At 45.8% G+C, this 22,313-nt stretch overlaps 1 protein-coding gene across 2 annotated transcripts in view; it reads right to left on the reverse strand.

Annotated features, from left to right (window-relative positions):
• The window catches only part of VIRMA (vir like m6A methyltransferase associated), a 627,318-nt gene that overhangs the window by 532,714 nt on the left and 72,291 nt on the right, over positions 1-22,313 (reverse strand). For both annotated transcript variants that reach the window (XM_069220484.1, XM_069220485.1), the window contains exon 6: positions 18,062-18,151. In XM_069220484.1, the coding sequence (XP_069076585.1) occupies positions 18,062-18,151 (90 nt within the window). The remainder of the gene's footprint in view (positions 1-18,061; positions 18,152-22,313) is intronic.

Here is a 22,313-nt window from a genome sequence, read left to right on the forward strand (position 1 = left end):
ACAGGGAGTCATGCTGTAGCCGCACTATCTTAAATGATTTGTCTTAAGGGCCCCAGCTGCGCCGCCACACCTCCTCAGAATACTGAAGCAAGGGTGGGGCACGAGCACACAGACAGGAAGCTTTTGTCTGTTCTTCTGACTTTCGTTGTTGCCGTGCACCTTTTGCAGATGTGGTCCAAAGCCTGGCACAGGGGTGGAGGGCACACCCTGGCCACAAGCCGCACCCACTTAAGACGGCCCCTTCTGCAGGCCACGGTGCTCAACCATGACCGTGAGACCTAGCCCAATGAACCTGCAGATAGGCTAGAAAGGCTGCTACGGAGTTAATGACAATGTTGACAACACGTCAGCCGTTTGCCGTTCGCTTGAAATGTCACTCTAGCATACTCACTCATCCCTATGCCTCTGACCGCAGTACAAGTCACTTATAACAAAGTGAGAATGTGCTGGCCTAGCACCTACACTAATCTGACTTCAATTCAAACGGTCTTTTATTTGTTCAAACAGGATTCCTTGCCTACAGTCCTATTCATGCCCCCGAGACATGGAAAATCTCATGTCCAAACAGCCCTCAACTGATTTCCTTTGCATGCCATAGGTAACATGACACCCTGCAAATGCTAGGTAATATTACAAATTGGAAGCCTTTGGAGATCAGTTTGTAAACCCCCATAGAGAATTGTTACAATGAAGATATAGTGTAAAGTGTTACATTTAAACTGCTTTAAGCACAGGGACTTAGTTACAAAGACAGGTGATTTTAGATTACACACTTGGCGAGCAGCACTTATACAGAGAAAACCTTCCTTTAACAAGCACTAGTGAAAAACAAGGGGTCCAAAAAAAGAAGTTTGTTCAACTCGAACTCTGACAAAAAGTGAGGAAAAACTTAGTGATTTGAAGTTTGCAAGCAAAGGAGTGTTCAATCAAGCACACCCGTGGCCACTTAGTTCAGGCTCCCATCAAAATTATTGGTTCACTCTTCTGACCTGGGAAAATATAGGGAATAAGTCTTCACTTTCAGGAAATTAGGTATGCACATTTACTGTCTTTGCGATTTCCAGTGTGCCATAAAATTTTACCAGCAAGCATAAATAATGCAAATTGTTAGAATGCGAACAGATGTTGCTCGTGCCGCTAGTGTTTTTGTGCAATTTATTTTTCACCATGAAAGGCACCCTTATGTCAAATCGAGGCAAGAACATATTTCAAAATAGGGTGCTAAATGACAGATTTGCATTTTGCATAATGCTGTGCAATTTTCCCAAAACTTCACATATGTATGTATATGTTATTTCTACTGAGCGAACCAAAAAAAAAATGTCAGTGGAGCACTGTACAAGGTCCAAGGCAAACAAATTCAGCTAGTAATGGGAGAAAAAGCAGAGAAGTGGATGATTAATGCATTGTGATAAAATGTTCTTTAAAGAGGTGAGACTTCAACTGTTTCCTAAATTGGAGTAACGTTGAGTTGGGCCTGATGGATATGTGGATGTTGTTTCAGGTACTGAGGACACGCATAAATAAGGCCTCTTGTCTTGTTATTTCTTTTTTAAACTCCTTTGCCTTCACTCTGATGGTGTTGTGGCTGCCTGTGGCAAGAGCCACCAGAAATGGGGAGCTTGTCTGCCAGTTAGGCGAGGGTGTTGGTTGTGATGACTTACTATTGATGCTGCTAGTTTTTAAGATGGTGCGAGCAAGAGGAGCAAATGGAGTTCTATCAAGATGGGAGCAATGTGATCATATTTCTTCAGTCCCTAAGTCAGACATGCTGTGGTGAGTCTGATGCCCATAAGGGGTGCTAGTGTTTTAAGTCTGGGAGGCCATGGAGTAGGGTATTACCACCATTCAGATGCAAGAGAACAAAGGCTTGAACAGCAATTCTGAAGTTACTCTCTGGAAGAAACTGTTTGATTTTCTTTCTAAGAGAAAGCTGGTACAAGACGGTCTTTTTTTTGGGGCAATGTGTTCCTTGGAAGAGAGGTTGGTGTCCAGGGCGAATCCAGTGATTTGACATTCAGCAAGAGATGGGGTTGGAAATTGTCAAGTTTCATGTAATTGAGCCATATCTTGTTTGTTGTCCTTGGCAAATAACAGGAATTCTGTCTTGATTGGGATGAACTTAAGGTAGGCACCGGACATCAAGGTCTGGATGATGTGCAAGAAGTATATGAGGCACTGAATGCCTGAACCATAGGATACTTTTAAGGAGAGTTGTGTATCATCAGTATACTGATTAATCTTGATGCTGTTATCTGTGAGTAGAGCACTAACCAGCTCCATGTCAAGGATGAAGATGACAGGATACCTGTGATAGGATCGTTTGTGGCTCTAGGTGCCCATGTGAATAAACCAGTGTCGGTTGGAAAGGTAGGAGGTAAAAAACAAGTCAAGGACATTGCTGGTAAATTCGATTTGAGACACAAGTGTGTGCCTGAGGGTGGAACAAGAGATTGTGTCAAAGGCCGCTAAAAAAGCCCAGCAGTATTAGGAGGTGGAGATCATCTTAATCTATGGAGAAGAGGGATTTGCTTACGATGTGTAAGGTGGTGGTCTAGGGGCTTCAGTGTGATCTGAAGCCATACTGATAGTCGTACAGGAGCTAAATATTTTATAATCTCGGAGTTGAACATATACTGCTTTTTCCAATGATCATACTAATAAATGGTAGGTGAGTGTTGGACAATTAGTTGGTGAGGTCATCAGGGTCTAGCATAGGTGTTTTAGGAGTTGAGGATGTGGCAAGCCTCAGGGAGTATGCCTTAAAGGAGGAAGGCAGTGATAATTATAAGTAGTGATAAGCAAGGTTCCCCAGAGAGGACTTTGATGAAGGACGATGGGAAGACAACATCTTCATAAAAAGTTGCATTAAAGGAGTTGAGTATGTCCCCCAGATCTGGCAGAGATAGGAATTTAAAGGTTGACCATTGCGAAGTACTACAGGAAGGGTTGGGTGTGAGAGATTAAGTAGGATTGGTATTATGGATGTTCTGTTGAAGCTTCTTTATTTTCCCACTGAAGAAGGGATCGATGGCATTGCACATTTCTATGGAGTGAGGTACAAGTGGGCCTGGCACAGCGTTGATGCAGTGCTCGATTGTCTTGAACAGCATTCTGTTTCTGGTGGTGGCTTCATTTATGGTGATAGTATAGTCCTTTGCTTGGCTAATGTGATGAGCTGTCTGTGTGTTGAGTGGAAGATTTTAAGTATCAAGAGGCTCTACTGTTTTTCTTCCATTTTTTCCTGTCTGCAGAAGGATCATTTGTTGCCACCAAAGTCGTTAAAATACAAGTGTGCTTAAGGCTTTGGCTTGCACTTGTATGTTGTAACTGGGGCATGGGTGTGCACACAGCTTTACAAAAAATAATTGAAATTGTTTAGAAGAGTGTTGGCAAAAGATGTGGAGTTGATGGAGTAACAGATGTGTTCACGCATTAGGTTGTCTACGGACAAGTCTTAGAAGGATCTGAAGACCTAGTCTTCCTTTTGTGTTGACCCCGATTTGTTGGTAGTACGATCCACAGGGAGATAGGGATAGCAAAGTGGTCAGTCTAGTGGTATGAGAGGATTGCACTGGATTGTTGGTTATGTTGAGAAGACAAGATGAAGTTTGTGGCTTTTGGAGTGTGTTTTTTTTAGTGACATGCTAAACCACATTGAGTGTATCGTTGTACTTTCTTATGTACATGGCCTACAGGATGGTAAATGTAGCCAGTGGGAAGAAAGAAGCCTAGGATGTGTGAAGATGTGGGGGTGAACCGTATTGCTATGATGAAGAACGCAATAAGCTTATGATAGGTGATGAGGTCTATGATACCAGAAGTACAGTAGAGAGAGAGAATTAATGAGCTTGAGTTGGAATGTAGTAGTTAATGGGATGTTTATGAGGTTGGGTATGTATGAGGTGTGAATGCTATGCAGTGTTTGGGCTGTCTACATCTGAGTGTGATTGTGCGAAATGGCATTATGTGGTGCTGGGTGAACCACAAAATGCCAATCTGTCCCAGTAGGTTTCACTGGAACAGGGCTCCTGGCTGAAGGCCTTTCCAGGCCAGAACAGGCAATGATCTTGTCTGTGTCTGCTGTTTGCTGGGGACGCCTAGGCATAATTATATGAAAGCAAATTAAACAAATTTCACACATCCCTAATTACAACAAGCTCTCAGAGTATTTTATCAGTTGGATCAACCTCACATCAGTTTGCATGTCACATAAAAAAGTAATGGGACCTAAAAAGGTGTTATGCTGAAAGAAGCCTGAAAATGACTCTTGAAGAGTGAATGTCAAATAAGATAACATATATACATTTTCACTGATCTATTAAGAATATTTGAGCCTGGAGTGGCTGCATTAACCCAGGATAAGGAAATCTTCTCTAAGAACAAGCATGGGGATAAGTCACCTCGCCTCTAATCTAAAAAACCATTTAGTTAGAAAAAAATGAGTAATCAGAGTACAAAAGTTCACATCTAACATTTCAACACACTCAATTTATAGAATTCGAGAAACAGGCAATCAAAGAGGCTGAATGATTTCCTTTGGTAAATTATGTCTCAAGGCTGCCTTGCCAGCTTATAGTTCTTGTAATGCTCTGTCTTGACAGATTATTTCACCATAAATCCCATGACTCAATTCCTTTCAACATTTTTGACCTTCAAACATGCATGTCTTATTTTGAGGACATTTTTCAGCACACTTCAGATAACAGCTCTCATGATGCCAGGAGTTGCCACACATCAAACTTTTCCAGAAGTAGAGGACTATTAGAGGGATGACATCAAGTGTTATCCTGCCTGAGGTGGAGGACTAGTTGGACAAGCCCCTTGTACACATACATATGTTGGTGGTCTGGTGTAATATGGAGCGTTGCACTGCCATGGTGAGTCCAGCTAGGAAAGTCAGAAGAGCAAGTAAAGAGCAGGGAAGTCTCTGATCCAGGTGGGGCTTGATATTACCTAAAGCTTTTATTTTCAACCTGACGAGATTCCTTATTATCCTAATAAAGTGCCTACAAAGAGAACTTGCAGAATAGAGTCTTTTTATGTCATTTCTACACTTTTCTTGTTGTAATAGGAGCTGTTTATGAGGTAGTATTTTGTTTCCAAGAAAAAGGCTCATAAAGAACAGGCAGAATAGCCTTGTGATGAACATTACTTACCACTGTAATGCCTTTTCTGGTAGAGAGTGTATCTGACCACAGATTCATCAACTTACAATATTCCAAAGACATAACATTTGATCAGGAAAATCTTGAGTAGTACCACTGCATGCCAGTATACAGTACTGATCGCCTCCATGACGTAAATGGTGCTGCAGTGCACAGATAGGTGCCATCCCAGCACTTTTGTGAGTGCTTCCTGCCAAAAATGCAGAGTACAATAATAAATACAAAAACCAGTGTGCAGTACCTAATGGGATCATTAGGATAAAGAGCCCAGGTCCTAGAGTGGGGAGGACTGGAGGGTGGGTGAGGAATCTGCAGTTAGATATAGTCTCTACCATACAAGGTTTTATTGAAGGTAAGTGACTTTCCCTTCTGCTGAAGAATTCTAAATGCATATGCCTCACCTTAGAATAAATATCCAAGCAATACCTCCCAGGAGGTGGGTCTGTGAACTTGCTCAAACCAGAAGGTCCTGAAAAAGCAAAATGCCCGTCTTGACAGACCCGACTGTCCAAGCAATAATGCTTCGTGAATGTGTGGAGGGACACCCACGTAGCAGCTTGGCAGATGTTCACCATTCAGCAGCTGAGGTGAATAGATCACGCCAAGATTCTCCCCAGATGCAGAAACTACTGTGTGCCACCTTTAGTGTAGTTTCCACTTGGGATCTGCAAGGCATCAATAACTGAGTTTGTTTGTGTTGGTGTTCAGTAAGCCTGCCAGGCACTGCACAACCAGGAAGACGCCCTGGTGTTCCAACCAAGTCCAGAGGCGAACAGTCTCCTGCTACGCGGTACACGACCCCCAACCTGCCCTGTTTGTTGCAATATTACATGGCAGTAGTATTGTCCATGAACACCTGAACCAGCCTTTCTTTTATTGATGGATCAAAGGCTTTCAATGCCAACCAAATCACCCACAGCGCCAGAAGGTCGATGTGGAGCTCTGATCTCCACCGCTCCTAGGTGGCTGCCCCAAACCAGAAGTGATGCACTGGTCACCACTTTCAACTCCTTGTAGGAAAGGGAGAGGGGTTGGTCGCTCGGCCAATTGATGCTAGTCAGCCCCCACCGCAGATCTCATGCAGTCCCTCCGATATCTGGACCAGGTCAGAGAGATTTCCCAGATGCTGCTCCCGCTGGGACTTCAGGTCCCACTGCAGAGCTTGCATGTGACATCCGGCATGCTTTACTAGCAAAAAGCAAGAGGCCATGGGACACATCTGCCTTGTTGTCAATCTCACCGTAGACAAGGATACAGGCTGAAATGTCAGAATCATACCCTGAATATCCTTGACTTGCCGCTCCGGAGGATAGATATGGAATTGCAGTGTGTCCAGAATGGCTCAGATGCAAGGAAGCATCTGAGAGGGAGTCAGGTGTGACTTCAGCACATTGATAGTGAACCCCAGAGAATGCAGGAGATCCACCTTAGTCTAGAGGTGGAGGACTACTGCCTGGGGAGAGCTTGCTTTCAACAGCCTGCTGTCAAGGTAGAGGAACACTAAAAAAAAACCTGACCAACACAGATGGGCTGCAACCACCGCCATCTTCTTGGTGAAAGGGCACTGGTAAGGCCGAAAGGTAGCACAGTGAACTGGAAATGCTTGTGGCCCACTGTGAACTGCAGGTAATGCCTGAGGGAACGGCAGGATGGGTATGTGCGAATACACGTCCTGCAGGTCCAGTGCTACCATCCAGCCTCCAAGGTTAAGAGCAGACAGAACTTGAGGCAATGTGAGCTTCTTTTACTTTTTCTTTTCTCAAAGTAGTTGCAAGGGTGCATGTCTAATTTGGGATGCAGGCCTCCAATCTTTTTGAGCACCAGAAACAAACAACCATGCTCCACTTCTGGTGCAGGCACCCTCTCAATGGCGCCTTTAGCAAGAAAAGACTGTACTTTCAGACAGAGTAAAGAGAGGTTCATATGTCAGCCAGTCTTGGGATGGTGGTAAAGGGGGAAGGGCTTCCACGAATGGGAGGGCATTTAAAATGGCTTCCCCAGTCACTTATTATGTCTGAGAATCGACAAAGACATAGGCGGGGCATATCTGCTCATGCAGATATGTCTGCACGTGTAATATAATGCTTCCGGCCTTAGGGCTGTAAGGCCTGCTCTAGGGGTGACTTGCAAATAATACAGGCAGTGTTTAGGGGACATGGTAATATCTAGTAATAGAACTAGACAGCACAGGGGAATATCTGCTCATGCAGACATACCCTCACATACATTATAATGCACCCTGCTTTGGGGCTCTAAAGGCCTGCTTGTAGGGGTGACTTACATATAATGCAATGACTTTGGCATGGCACACAATGAGTGTGCCATGTTGTGTTTTCACTCAAGGCTCACACCCTGACATGCAGTCTGCCATGGCAGGCTGTGTTCAGTTTGTGTGTGGGCCCCTTAGGGTGGCCTAAGATATGATGCAGCCCTTGGGGACCCTCTTTAGTAACCATGCCCTGGGCACCAGGGGTACTATTTACTAGGGAATTACAGGGGTAATAAAGTCCTGGGCCAATTGAAAACAATTAGACATACCTTGTTTTTAATAGAGACTTACCGGGGTAATAAAGTCCTGTGCCAATTGTAAACAATTAGACATACCTTGTTTTTAAGGAAAGTGCACTGGCACTGAGGTCTATTTAGCAGACCTCAGTGCAATGTCAGTCGACACCAGCATCTAGTAGTTCTAAATGGGGGGAGGAGGCAAAAAGCAGGGGGAAAGAAGCCAGCTTTCTACAGTATAGATGCGTGAAATATTTAGAGGGGCTTTATTTGTGCACCTAAGCAATCTGAGGGGCTGATAGTGACAGCCTAGAACAGGGGTCTCCAACCTTTTATGTAGAAAGAGCTACTTTTGATAATGGAAAATCATTGTGCACTACTGAAGTCTAAGTAATGTGTGCACTGTCACAGGCACTCCCACGCTCAGCTTCATTGACTTCAAACCTAACGTCCACAGAGCCAGACACTATAGTTTGAACAAAATACTTTGACTAGGGGCAATCGGACAGTGCTGCCATGTGTGTCAGTGAGAACATGGTCTTCAGGGATGAATGAAAGTGTGGGCATATGAATAGGATATATGTGTGTGGGTGACTGAAAGCCTGTGTAGTATGTACTTGTGGCACAGGACATACTTTTCACCTCATGTAGCACTGTTACATGTACAACACAAACATACAACCATTTTCTTTACATGGGAGAAACAAAGTGCAAACATTTTCATAACATGAAACATGTTTCTGCACTTCAAATTTCTCCCATTTAATCAATTTCTGTATTTTTCAGTTAGAATTATGGCACAGTGTTCAACTGGCCATTATGAAAAGTTAACGTAATCATTAAGGTAACTCAATTTTAATTCTCTGTTGATTTAAAAGCACTGAGAAACATTTTTTTTCACCTCTGATACTGAGGTGAGAAAGACTTATTTGAGAGTTAAATAACTTAGTGCTTCAATTCTTCACCTCTGTTTCTCACCATGTGTCGTAAATCTGACTCCAGCACTGCTGATTATCAGGCCCTTTTATCTACAGACTGATGATAATAATGTAAAATAAAAACAGTTTAACCTTAAAGGTAAAAGGAAAATGTGACCCTGTGCGTATTTAAAAATGAACTCAAGGCTGTGAGCTACTCTGAAGGTGTCTGGGAGCTACTGGTAGCTTGCTATCGACTGGTTGGAGACACTTGGCCTAGAATGTAAAGAGGCAGAAAAAGACTTGTTTAAAGCTTTATGGGTCAGACAGCATAGCTTACAAATTGTCAGCTTCCTAATGGGAAGCCAATGTAAGGTTTTGAAAATAGGTGCAGAAGAAGAATGTGGTTGAAGGTTACAAATTAGCTCCACAGCCATATTCAGCACAACTTGCAGTTTGGACAGCGGAGTGACATTAGCTACTATTAACACTGCATTCCGGTAGTCTAAGTGTCTCATGATTACATCCTGGACTAAATATTCTCATAAGGTGGATGGAAGCCATGGGAAAACAAATTCTTAGGAAGCACATTATGGCAAAGCAGAAACCACAGATTGTGTGGACTTGATCTTTCATGGATAATGTTTAGTCAAATTTCATACCAAGATTGTTGACAACCTGTTTTGGGGAAGAGGCTGGACCAAATTTTGCTGGCCACCAATCAGTCAACCAGAGCTCCTGTTCTTTGCCGAACAGCACAACCTCAGTTTTTTCATCATTTAGTTGGAGGCAGTTTTTAGTCATCCAATCAGCGATTTCCCTCATGCAGCTTTCAAACTGAGATTTCACTTTCACTGGATCAGACCCGAAAGAGATGAGAAGTTGGGAGTCGTCAGCATATGATACGATCGCAAAACCACATAATCTCACAATTCGTGCTGGAGGTGCTGCGCAGATGTTAAAATGTGTTGGGCTCAGACATGAACCCTGGGGGACTCCTTGTTGATCAACACCGTTCTCGATTTAAAGGAGCCAAGACAGATGGTTTGGTTTCAACTGTCAAGAAAATCCATGAGCCAATGTAGTGCTCTGCTGTATACTCCTGCAGTCTGCACATAAAAACTGAGTGAGAGACCATACCAAAAGTCGTGGATAAGTCCAGTAGTAGCAACATGACCAGCGTGCCTGCATCAAGTGACAGTCTGATAGTATTAATGACTGCCACTAGTGTGGTCTCTGTGCTATTTGGCGCTTTGAAACCAGCTTGTGAAGGGTCTAGGATCTTGTGTTCTTCTAGGAAGGTTGCCAGTTGTTTATTGATGTGACTTTCTAGAATTTTTCCTATCAGAGGGAGCAGCAAGATCAGTCAGTAGGGCGAAGGGATCTTAGGATTGGCAGAGGGCTTTTTGTGAACAGGACCTACTTGGGCGCACTTCCACTAGGTCAGACATGTGGCTGAAGCTATAGAGAGGCTGTGGAATGCCACTACTGAATGAAGAAATGGGATTGGCTAAGCAGGACGTTATCCTAGGGGGCACAGATCCAGAGGGGAGCCTGATTTAGCAATGGCCCAACATCTCCTGCCCCTGCTCCAAGAGCATCGCTCAGGTTTATCCAGGACATTGATGGCATCGGGGTGACCGGCTAAAATCAGGTTCTATCCCCTGCAGTTCCTGGTTGAATGGAAAATTCCTATAAATGATGTTATTTTTTTCTATAAAAAAAGTCAGATAGGTAGTTGCACATTTTGTGAGGCCGGATTAGTACGAATACTGACTCGAAGGTTTACAAAATTGCTCAGAGCTTTGTAAAGATCCTTTGAGGAATTTCCAGCCAGGTCATTTGTTGTGGTTATTTAAGACTTGCGAGCTGCTTTAATCTTATACTAACTGTACAGCAGCGACCTGCAGGCTTCTTCATCAACAGTGGATTTAGTTGAGCGCCACCTTCATTTGAGCAGTTTGCATTTAGATGTTTCCAAGCGAAAGTTATCTGTGTACCAGGAAACTTGGCTTCTAGATGAAGTGGAAGAAATGTTTTTTGAAAGGAATGATTTGGTCAAATGCTAGCTCAAGGGAGTCATGTTAGGCAACTAAAGCAGCTTTAATATCAGTATCTGAGGTGGTTATGATACACATTAAGATTTGGAAAAAGAAGTGGGTTAAACAGTCTTCCGTTGATGTCTTGGTCTGCTAAGCCTCTTTACTGGGCTTGGTAGGCGCTTTATTACGTGGGATATTAAATTTAATTACATAATGGTCTGACCGTATGATAGGAAATGGGGATTCACTTGTTATTTCCATAGATTTAGTAAAAATAAAGTTGAGGGTGTGCCCTGCCTCGTGTGGGTCCTGTCGCTACTTGTTTAAGCCCCAGCATCTCCATGTCTGCTAGGAGTTGGGCCACACTTGAGTTCTCAGTGTTCTCTCATGGAAATTGAAATCACCCAGGAATAGAAACTTAATAGCAGACAGGATATGAGGTGCAATATAGTCAATTAATGCATTGCTAAAAAATGTTGCTGCTCTAGTTGGGCGGTATACCAGGGCCTCCCTCCCCAGCAGTCAGTAGGGGAAATTGAAATTTTAAAATATACAGATCTAAACCCAATCAGTGAGCAAGGTGTCTACATTTGGAGAAACATGAAAGGCGATGCCCACACCACCTACAGGTCTCTCCTCTCTATCTAGTTTAACCAGATAATAGTTTTCTTGTATGGCATTGGAATACAGCGGAGTGCTACAGCATTTAGCCAGGTCTTAGTGAAAAAGTATATCTTGGGGTAAAGAATTGTAATAAGGTCACATATTGCTGTTGAATGTTGGACTATGGACCTGACATTACAATAAAGTCCATCAATCTCCTGGACAAAAACTGCTATAGGTGGAGGAAGTGGTCTCTGTATCCTGTTTCAAAAACCTCAGAAGGTATTACCTTTGCTGAGTCACAGGAGACGGGAGAGAAAGCGAACATATCACTAGCCCCTAGTATAGAATGGGTGAATCTACATTTCTTGCAGGCAGTCGGACCCTACAGAGTGGGAAACACTGCCTACAGCACCAAAATGAACTGTTAGAAGTGATGAGGTTCACCTGTATTTGATATATCTCTGAAAAAAAAAGAGTAATACCTTGCCGTATGGCTTGCCATGATAGTGAGATCTCTGGTAAAAAAAAAAGGGAAGGGTATATGCAACAGGTGTCATCCTGGCAGTGGCTCGCCCGCTGCATGACTGCGCTCTGCTTCAGTTTTTATAAGTGTTTTAGAATAAAGCTAAATGCCTAGACCGTCGACCTAACCAAGGTGGCAGTGGACTAATTGCCCCAAAGGTAGTGCTGCCTTGCACAACAAGCTCTCTCTGCATCAAACAGCAGAGTGCTGCAACAGACCGGAGAGCAGTAAGCTAAGTGTCTATTCAGTATTCTCCCAAAACTTTATAAGAATCAGCGCAAAAGGTTAAAACAATTTTAGTGAGAGTGCCAACAACAGAATGGCTGTGCTGGTCAGAGTGTGCACTAAAAAGGACTCGAGGCTGCAACAGCTGGAGGTGTGGGGGGACTGGACAGCATGCTAGGTTTGGCTCCTGCATTCGGTTTGGGACACGCAACCCCACCCACGTAAGGACGGAGCTGGTGGGGACAGATGATACCACGGACGCCCATTTGTGCCCTAGCAATGGACTACTGCTGCTACCAGCAGATAAGGAAGGTCCGAGAGTACCGGCAGTGACCGGCTCTCCCGAAATTGCTTGAGCGCCATGCCAGCTTTGTCGTCAAAAAGGCAGGAGCTACTGGAGGACATGCCGATCAGGAACACTTGGACACCCCACAAGAACCAAGCCGATGGCAACCAAACAAAGTGATGCAGCGCCACCATTGAAGCCATGGCTCTGCCTATGGAGTCTGTGGTATTCAGCCCACACCATATGGGAACTTCACTCCATCCCAACCATCCAGTAAGTCCCATAACAGATAAGAATATCAGCCAAACCAAAAGAGATAGCACAGGCCTGGGGAGCATCTAGGTCACAGGACGTTTCCGCCTGTAAGGAAAACATGGATTGATGCCATCATGTAGAACGGATTATCTATCAGAGTAGGGGGTGCCCACTGAAATTCAACAAGATATGGTCACACTGGAGTACATATAGAGGCGAGGGAATACTAGATGATGGGTGTTGGGGGCTGGATTGGTTGGGTATAAGTCTTTTATTGGGGTTTCGCTGAGGGAGCGTTAGAAATGCATAATTTTTAATAGGGTCCATTTGCAGGATTTGGTTTTCTACAATGACACAGTTTCGACTCTGCAAGCTCTCACTTCTGACCTAGGTTCATATTCTGTGAATGTATTTGTTTCCAATGTATTGCACAGAACAACAAGTTTAATAAAAATAATAAACATTAAAAACAAAACAAAAACTATCAGAGGGCATGTGGTGTTCACAAGCTAGCCTGGTGGAAGAGAAAATACACTTTGCAAATGTGTCCAGCCTCTTGGATTCCCTGTCCGGTGGGGTGGAAGGGAACAAAGTTGGGTTGATCTTTGATGATGAAGCCTGCACAACCTGAGGGAATTTCTCAGGGGAGGAGTGTTGGGAGAGGAATACTCGATCTCCTGGTCCAATCTGATGGCGTTGGGCAAACATGCAATGCACCGGAGCCCCTATACTAGGTTTGGTCTAGGCCCCCAGGAGAATTTCAGCAAGAGCTTTGTTAAAGAGCAGCAGTAGTTCAGCGTAACCAGCTCCTGGGTGAAGCACCACATCAAGACACTGGTCTTGATTTCAACAACAAGCAGCTGAAGGTCAAGGACCACTGCTGCCTTGCGCATTATGGTTGATAAGACTGTGCATTCCTCAGACAGGGGGCTTGGAAAAAAAAGAATAACCGAGTCCGGTGAGGTGCCCAGCCCACTGGCATCACCCAGTGCCTCATACCAGTTTTCCGCTGGCTCAAGGTCCTCCCCTAGAGGACCAACCCCTTCCTCCACATCTCTCCCTTCAGGAAGGAAGAGTTGAATCAGGAGTGGTAAGTCGAGTAGGTTAGGCCAGGACAGGGGCCCGCATCAATGCCGGACAGCGTTCGGTCAGCACAGGGTCAGAGTTGGGAACAGCGATGGGCTCATTGCAAGCAGTGCCACAGGCATCAGAAATGGAGCAGGCATGGAAGGCGCTGGGGTGGAAGGAGGCACCTGTGATGGCATCAGTCCAGATACAGGGATGGATCCAGAGTAAATGGCTGGCATTGGGGGCAAACCCGCCAGCAGTAATGTAGCAGGGGCACCTCTCGGCCCCATGGAGCCTGATGGCATTCCTAAGGGAGTGGCTGGCTCAAAGATGGAGCGCATGGCATCATAAAATGCTTCAAGTTTGGCTGGCATTGCTCCGGTTCCAGTGTACTTGGGGTAGCTTGGAGTGAGATCAGATACTGGTTCCGCAAGTGGAGTGCGGGGCGTAGAAGCACAGTGTTTGGACAGTAAAACTGAAAAACACTTTGACTTCTGCTTCTTGGGCTTACCTTGTCTTGGACAGAGGAGGCGATCATCCGCGGGAACGGCCTTGCAATCTCCCACAGGAGAGAGACTGGGATCAGTGCACAACCGCCTTCTGTCATGCCTCGAGGACCTCCAAGGCCCCCTGGAGAATAGCTTTCAAATTCCTTGGCTTGCACTTAGAGCAGGTTTTTGGGGCCGTGGCTCAACCTCAGGTAAATCAAGTGTGGGTCAGAGAAATACATAGTTCGGTGATATCCTCCACATGGTTTTCAAACTCCATGGGTTGTTTGGGAGATATGTCCCTAGCATACTGGGAGCAAAGTTCAACAAAAGATAGGCCAAAATGTCAAAAAGAGTTGCCAAAAATGACTGTGGTAGTCCTCCAGATCCTCGCTGGTGGTGGAAAAAGAAAGGAACAGGAGTCAGTGTCACCTCAATGGGCACTGAGACGTCACTTCCGACGTCAACATGGGGCCGACCGATACCACCTACTGGAGCAACCAGTGCTGCTCAAGATTTTCCAGTCGGACACCTGGAGAACATTCCAAGGTGATGAATCTATGGTTAGAAGCCTCTAGCAGAAGTTAAGGTTCTTTGTGACTTTTCCAGCTTTTATGAGGTCATGCGCTGTCATTTCTATATTGTGAGCTTCTAGCATCTAAGTCATCTAGCATCATGGCAGCACTCTGGAATCCTTACCTCCCTTGACATGCCTTTTGACGCAATGATTTCCGATGCAATGGTCCATGCTGATGTTCCTTTTGACATCACGACCCCTTGATGTTCATAGTCTAGTTACTTCATAATCTCTTAATGTCTTTGTTTGTCTCATCTGATGTGATGTCTTGAGAACGAGAGTTGTTTTCATAGGTGTAGGAAGTTGGCTCTGTATGCACTATTTCAAAGTAAAGAATAGTATGCACAGAGTCCAAGGGTTCCCCTTAGAGGTAAGATAGTGGCAAAAAGAGATAATACTAATGCTCTATTTTGTGGTAGTGTGGTCGAGCAGTAGGCTTATCAAAGGATTAGTGTTAAGCATTTGTTGTACATACACACAGGCAATAAATGAGGAACACACACTCAGAGACAATTCCAGGCCAATAGGTTTTGTATAGAAAAATATCTTTTCTTAGTTTATTTTAAGAACCACAGGTTCACATTTCACATGTAATATCTCATTTGAAAGGTATTGCAGGTAAGTACTTTAGGAACTTTGAATAATCACAGTAGCATATATACTTTTCACATAAAACACATATAGCTATTTTTAAACTAGACACTTAGTGCAATTTTCACAGTTCCTGGGGGAGGTAAGTTAATGTTAGTTCTTGTAGGTAAGTAAACCACCTACGGGGTTCAAATTGGGGTCCAAGGTAGCCCACCGTTGGGGGTTCAGAGCAACCCCAAAGTTACCACACCAGCAGCTCAGGGCCGGTCAAGTGCAGAGTTCAAAGTGGTGCCCAAAACACATAGGCTTCAATGGAGAAGGGGGTGCCCCGGTTCCAGTCTGCCAGCAGGTAAGTACCCGCGTCTTCGGAGGGCAGACCAGGGGGGTTTTGTAGGGCACCGGGGGGGACACAAGCCAGCACAGAAAGTACACATTCAGCAGCGCGGGGGCGGCCGGGTGCAGTGTGCAAACAAGCGTCGGGTTTGTAATAGGAATCAATGGGAGACCAAGGGGTCTCTTCAGCGGTGCAGGCAGGCAAGGGGGGGCTCCTCGGGGTAGCCACCACCTGGGCAAGGGAGAGGGCCTCCTGGGGGGCACTCCCGCACTGGGGTTCCGATCCTTCAGGTCCTGGGGGCTGCGGGTGCAGGGTCTTTTCCAGGCGTCGGGATCTTAGAGTAAGGCAGTCGCGGTCAGGGGGAGCCTCGGGATTCCCTCTGCAGGAGTCGCTGTGGGGGTTCATTGGGGACAACTTTGGTTACTCACAGTCTTGGAGTCGCCGGGGGGTCCTCCCTGAGGTGTTGGTTCTTCACCAGTCGAGTCGGGGTCGCCAGGTGTAGTGTTGCAAGTCTCACGCTTCTGGCGGGGATTGCAGGGGTCTTTAAAGTTGCTCCTCTGGAAACAAAGTTGCAGTCTTTGTTGAACAGGGCCGCTGTTCTCGGGAGTTTCTTGGTCCTTTTAGAGCAGGGCAGTCCTCTGAGGATTCAGAGGTCACTGGTCCCGGGGAACGCGTCGCTGGAGCAGTTTTCTTCCGAAAGGGGGAGACAGGCCGGTAGGGCTGGGGCCAAAGCAGTTGGTGTCTCCGCCTTCTCTGCAGGGTTTTTCAGCTCAGCAGTCCTCTTCTTCTTAGGTTGCAGGAATCGGAGTTCCTAGGTTCTGGGGAGCCCCTAAATACAGAATTTAGGGGTGTGTTTAGGTCTGGGAGGGCAGTAGCCAATGGCTACTGTCCTTCAGGGTGGCTACACCCTCTTTGTGCCTCCTCCTAAGGGGAGGGGATCACATTCCTATCCCTATTGGGAGAATCCTCCATCTGCAAGATGGAGGATTTCTAAAAGTCAGAGTCACCTCAGCTCAGGACACCTTAGGGGCTTTCCTGAGCGGCCAGTGACTCCTCCTTGTTTTTCTCATTATCTCTCCTGGACTTGCTGCCAAAAGTGGGGGCTGTGTCCAGGGGGTGGGCATCTCCACTAGCTGGAGTGCCCTGGGGCATTGTAACACGAAGCTTGAGCCTTTGAAGCTCACTGCTAGGTGTTACAGTTCCTGCAGGGGGGGAGGTGTGAAGCACCTCCACCCAGAGCAGGCTTTGTTTCTGTCCTCAGAGAGCACAAAGGCTCTCACCGCATGGGGTCAGAGACTCGTCTCTCAGCAGCAGGCTGGCACAGACCAGTCAGTCCTGCACTGAACAATTGGGTAAAATACAGGTGGCATCTCTATGATGCCCTCTGTGTGCATTTTTTAATAAATCCAACACTGGCATCAGTGCGGGTTTATTATTCTGAGAAGTTTGGTACCAAACTTCCCAGTATTCAGTGTAGCCATTATGGGGCTGTGGAGTTCATTTTTGACAGACTCCCAGACCATATACTCTTATGGCTACCCTGCACTTACAATGTCTAAGGTTTTGCTTAGACACTGTAGGGGCATAGTGCTCATGCACCTATGCCCTCACCTGTGGTATAGTGCACCCTGCCTTAGGGCTTTAAGGCCTGCTAGAGGGGTGACTTACCTATGCCACAAGCAGTGTGAGGTTGGCATGGCACCCTGAGGGGAGTGCCATGTTGACTTAGTCATTTTCTCCCCACCAGCACACACAAGCTGGCAAGCAGTGTGTCTGTGCTGAGTGAGGTGTCCCCAGGGTGGCATACGACATGCTGCAGCCCTTAGAGACCTTCCCTGGCATCAGGGCCATTGGTACCAGGGGTACCAGTTACAAGGGACTTACCTAGGTGCCAGGGTTGTGCCAATTGTGGAAACAATGGTACATTTTAGGTGAAAAAACACTGGTGCTGGGGCCTGGTTAGCAGGGTCCCAGCACACTTCTCAGTCAAGTCAGCATCAGTATCAGGCAAAAAGTGGGGGGTAACTGCAACAGGGAGCCATTTCTTTACAATAGGTTTTCTTCCAAAGCTGTAGTCTTCATTTACTTCCCTTGCTAGCACCAGTACCATAAGAAACATTGCTACACATGAAAATCATGGGCCTCCCTCAAAATAATTTACTTCACCTATTAACTCCAGTACCATAAAGTAAAAACACCTCCTCTAAGCAAAAAAAAACTGTAATTAAACTGACTTGGGTTTCTGTCAGAAATAGGGTGTCTATGGGAGTGAAAAGTGATGAAAAACTAACTAAACCAGTCAAAAACGCTTTAAAAAAATGGGAATGTAAAGTATGATGTGTGTAGTAACAGGTTTTTAAGTATCTACTGTTTGTCAAATGAACAGACACTAGATGAAAATCATCTGCAGTCAGTGCTACATTTATTGTCCTAAGCACTAAACCTTTTTCCACTGCAGATGAAATCATTGGTCTACCTTTTATCACAGTTTTTTGAAAGGCGTTTGTTGTCGCTGCTGCAGGTGCTCCTGGAGCTCTTCCACTTTCTTCCTGCACAGCACTCTGACCTGCAGAAAAAGTGAAAAAAGTATTTAGGTCACTGCAATCATGAAATAATATTCTCCGTTTTTTTGCACAATATAAAAAGTATACCAACATATTAGATCATTTTCAGAGTCCTGAGACTACCACACACTGTTTTCATCAGCTAACAAACATCACAGAGTAAATCAGAAAACACACATCTTGCTCACTTGAAAATGTTGGGATGGCCCAGCACATTCCAACCCTTGTTTCCACTCAGTCTCAGATTCAAACAGCTTTTTAAACAGTACTTTTTACTTTCAACTTCAAATGAAAAATCTAGAATCCCATTTAGGTAAACTCCTTAACCTTAAATCTGACCAGAGAGGTTGACTAAGAACAAAGATTAGAATTAATTGAGGATATCCGACTCAGAGATATGGAGTCACTTAGAAAATGCTTAAGGATTTCACACTAAGTGAGAGCTTGTCCATTTCCCAGTCAAAACCTGCAATGACTGGCTAGACAATCCATACCCCGGAATTGACAAACCCTGAAACACCCAAGTAAAGTACCAGTGTACCAACCCTGAAATGCATACTCCCAAAACTGCTGTCATTCACATGGCCCTAGACTCAGCTGATACTACTAAAGGACATGTTGGCCATTTACAAAACTCAACCAGATTAAGATAAATGCTCTTGCAAAGATGTGACAAACTTTATTACAAGGCATTTCAAGAAAAGACAAACTACATGTTGATGAACCCAATGCCAAAGTACCCTCCAGGAAGTCTCCAAATAGTTTTATGGCACTTACGTAGAAAGATGTGATGATTAAAATATTTCATATTCTGTTGCTAATATTATCCTATTTGGACACATGAAGAATCTAGCAGTGAGATTTTCACTGTGGAGAATGTTTTCCAATGACTCTAGGCGGGCCAGTCAAAATATTTGTCAAGTGAGCTATGATATGTTGGTCTTTTATCATAGTTTATAAACACACCTGCATTCAAGGGAGGCAACTCCTATTTGCCTCAGCCCAGGTAGATGAGAACCTCCCTAAAATAAATACATAAATAAATCCACTACCTAATTGTGAACTACGATTCTCAACTGATCAAAAATGATAATGATGGCACCTGCTCAAAAATAATCGCGCGAACATCAAATTACCAGTTCTTAGATAACAGACAAGCAGGAATCTGATATTCTTTAATAGGGGCAATCCACAGGTTAGTGGTACTACTTATAGCTCTAGTGAGTCCAACATCTCATTGTTCCCACAGCATTACAGAATGGCGCTTGGAAGGGACTCTGCACACAAAGTAGGGCTCCAGTGGTAGCAAAGCACATGTACAGTCATACAGTGAATGTCGGGTCTGGGTTGACGCTTTCAGTGGCAAAGTCAATGATATAACTTACACCCACTGGATAATGTGGGTCCCAGATTTAGTGTCTAAATACTGGTAAGAGTTAGGACCCCACCCCAGCCCTTACCTTTAAAATCACCAGCACCCTACATCATATATGGATGGTCTCCTGAATCAGGTTCATCAACCTTGCCCAAAGGGGACACACAATGTTCTAGAATCCAAGCAAGAAACATTTGTTCCCTCTGAGGGGGGAGGGAAGCGTGATAAAGACATCATAAAGACAGGTGGGTCAATAAGCAATGCAGATTCGCAGACAGGCACAGTTCTTTGGAAGTCCCAGCCGGCTCTCGGGCTTTGTGTCATGCAATTGGCCACTGAGGCTTACTAGATTCAGAGGACAGGCTCTTCCACTTAAATATTGATCCATGCAGATCTAATTTCTGTTTAGTTGCGTCTTGCTTTAGATTACCATATCAGGGCTGATCATCATCTCCACAGCAAGTCAGTTCACAATCTTAAACAAAACAAAAAGGCTCCTCGGGCTTCTACACATCTCTGTATGAGTGGGATTCTCAGACTTCTTCCAAGTACCATGGAACAGGAGTACAGGGCAACACTACAAAGTTCTGGACACACAGATGTTCTCAGACAGGATGCAGAGCTCCTTTTATGACAAAGCAAATAAATGGAACTGGATCTGTAGTGCCGGTTCGTACCCCAGGAAGGTAGGAAGCTGTGGCCCTCCAGGTGAGCTACTTTCACATGATATTTTCAAGGCATCCACTTCAGTACGGGTGGATCAAAGGTACACTTTATTCCCCTTTCCAGGGTCACTCATGTTACCAGACAGCTCACTACAAAATGGGATGACTCAGAGGCATGTAATTAAGGAGGCACAGTGCAGCCATCCTGAGTAGGGTAAGCTGTCTCCGGGCATATAGAAACAAGAGTTGCAGAGTGTAAGGAAATGCCTCCTTGGCATGGTTGCCCCCTGACTTTTTGCCTTTGCTGATGCTATGTTTACAATTGAAAGTGTGCTGAGGCCTGCTAACCAGGCCCCAGCACCAGTGTTCTTTCCCTAACCTGTACTTTTGTATCCACAATTGGCAGACCCTGGCATCCAGATAAGTCCCTTGTAACTGGTACTTCTAGTACCAAGGGCCCTGATGCCAAGGAAGGTCTCTAAGGGCTGCAGCATGTCTTATGCCACCCTGGAGACCTCTCACTCAGCACAGACACACTGCTTGCCAGCTTGTGTGTGCTAGTGAGGACAAAACGAGTAAGTCGACATGGCACTCCCCTCAGGGTGCCATGCCAGCCTCTCACTGCCTATGCAGTATAGGTAAGACACCCCTCTAGCAGGCCTTACAGCCCTAAGGCAGGGTGCACTATACCATAGGTGAGGGTACCAGTGCATGAGCATGGTACCCCTACAGTGTCTAAACAAAACCTTAGACATTGTAAGTGCAGGGTAGCCATAAGAGTATATGGTCTGGGAGTCTGTCAAACACGAACTCCACAGCACCATAATGGCTACACTGAAAACTGGGAAGTTTGGTATCAAACTTCTCAGCACAATAAATGCACACTGATGCCAGTGTACATTTTATTGTAAAATACACCACAGAGGGCACCTTAGAGGTGCCCCCTGAAACTTAACCGACTGTCTGTGTAGGCTGACTAGTTCCAGCAGCCTGCCACACCAGAGACATGTTGCTGGCCCCATGGGGAGAGTGCCTTTGTCACTCTGAGGCCAGTAACAAAGCCTGCACTGGGTGGAGATGCAAACACCTCCCCCAGGCAGGAGCTGTGACACCTGGCGGTGAGCCTCAAAGGCTCACCCCTTTGTCACAGCCCAGCAGGGCACTCCAGCTTAGTGGAGTTGCCCGCCCCCTCCGGCCACGGCCCCCACTTTTGGCGGCAAGGCTGGAGGGAACAAAGAAAGCAACAAGGAGGAGTCACTGGCCAGTCAGGACAGCCCCTAAGGTGTCCTGAGCTGAAGTGACTCTAACTTTTAGAAATCCTCCATCTTGCAGATGGAGGATTCCCCCAATAGGGTTAGGATTGTGACCCCCTCCCCTTGATAGGAGGCACAAAGAGGGTGTACCCACCCTCAGGGCTAGTAGCCATTGGCTACTAACCCCCCAGACCTAAACACGCCCTTAAATTTAGTATTTAAGGGCTACCCTGAACCCTAGAAAATTAGATTCCTGCAACTACAAGAAGAAGGACTGCCTAGCTGAAAACCCCTGCAGAGGAAGACCAGAAGACAACAACTGCCTTGGCTCCAGAAACTCACCGGCCTGTCTCCTGCCTTCCAAAGAACTCTGCTCCAGCGACGCCTTCCAAAGGGACCAGCGACCTCTGCATCCTCTGAGGACTGCCCTGCTTCGACGACGACAAGAAACTCCCGAGGACAGCGGACCTGCTCCAAAAAGACTGCAACTTTGTTTCAAGAAGCAGCTTTAAAGAACCCTGCAACTCCCCGCAAGAAGCGTGAGACTTGCAACACTGCACCCGGCGACCCCGACTCGGCTGGTGGAGAACCAACACCTCAGGGAGGACCCCCGGACTACTCTACGACTGTGAGTACCAAAACCTGTCCCCCCTGAGCCCCCACAGCGCCGCCTGCAGAGGGAATCCCGAGGCTTCCCCTGACCGCGACTCTCTGAAACCTAAGTCCCGACGCCTGGAAAAGACCCTGCACCCGCAGCCCCCAGGACCTGAAGGACCGGACTTTCACTGCAGAAGTGACCCCCAGGAGTCCCTCTCCCTTGCCCAAGTGGAGGTTTCCCCGAGGAAGCCCCCCCTTGCCTGCCTGCAGCGCT

Source organism: Pleurodeles waltl, chromosome 2_2 (genome assembly GCF_031143425.1).
Source record: "Pleurodeles waltl isolate 20211129_DDA chromosome 2_2, aPleWal1.hap1.20221129, whole genome shotgun sequence".
NCBI lineage: Eukaryota > Metazoa > Chordata > Amphibia > Caudata > Salamandridae > Pleurodeles > Pleurodeles waltl.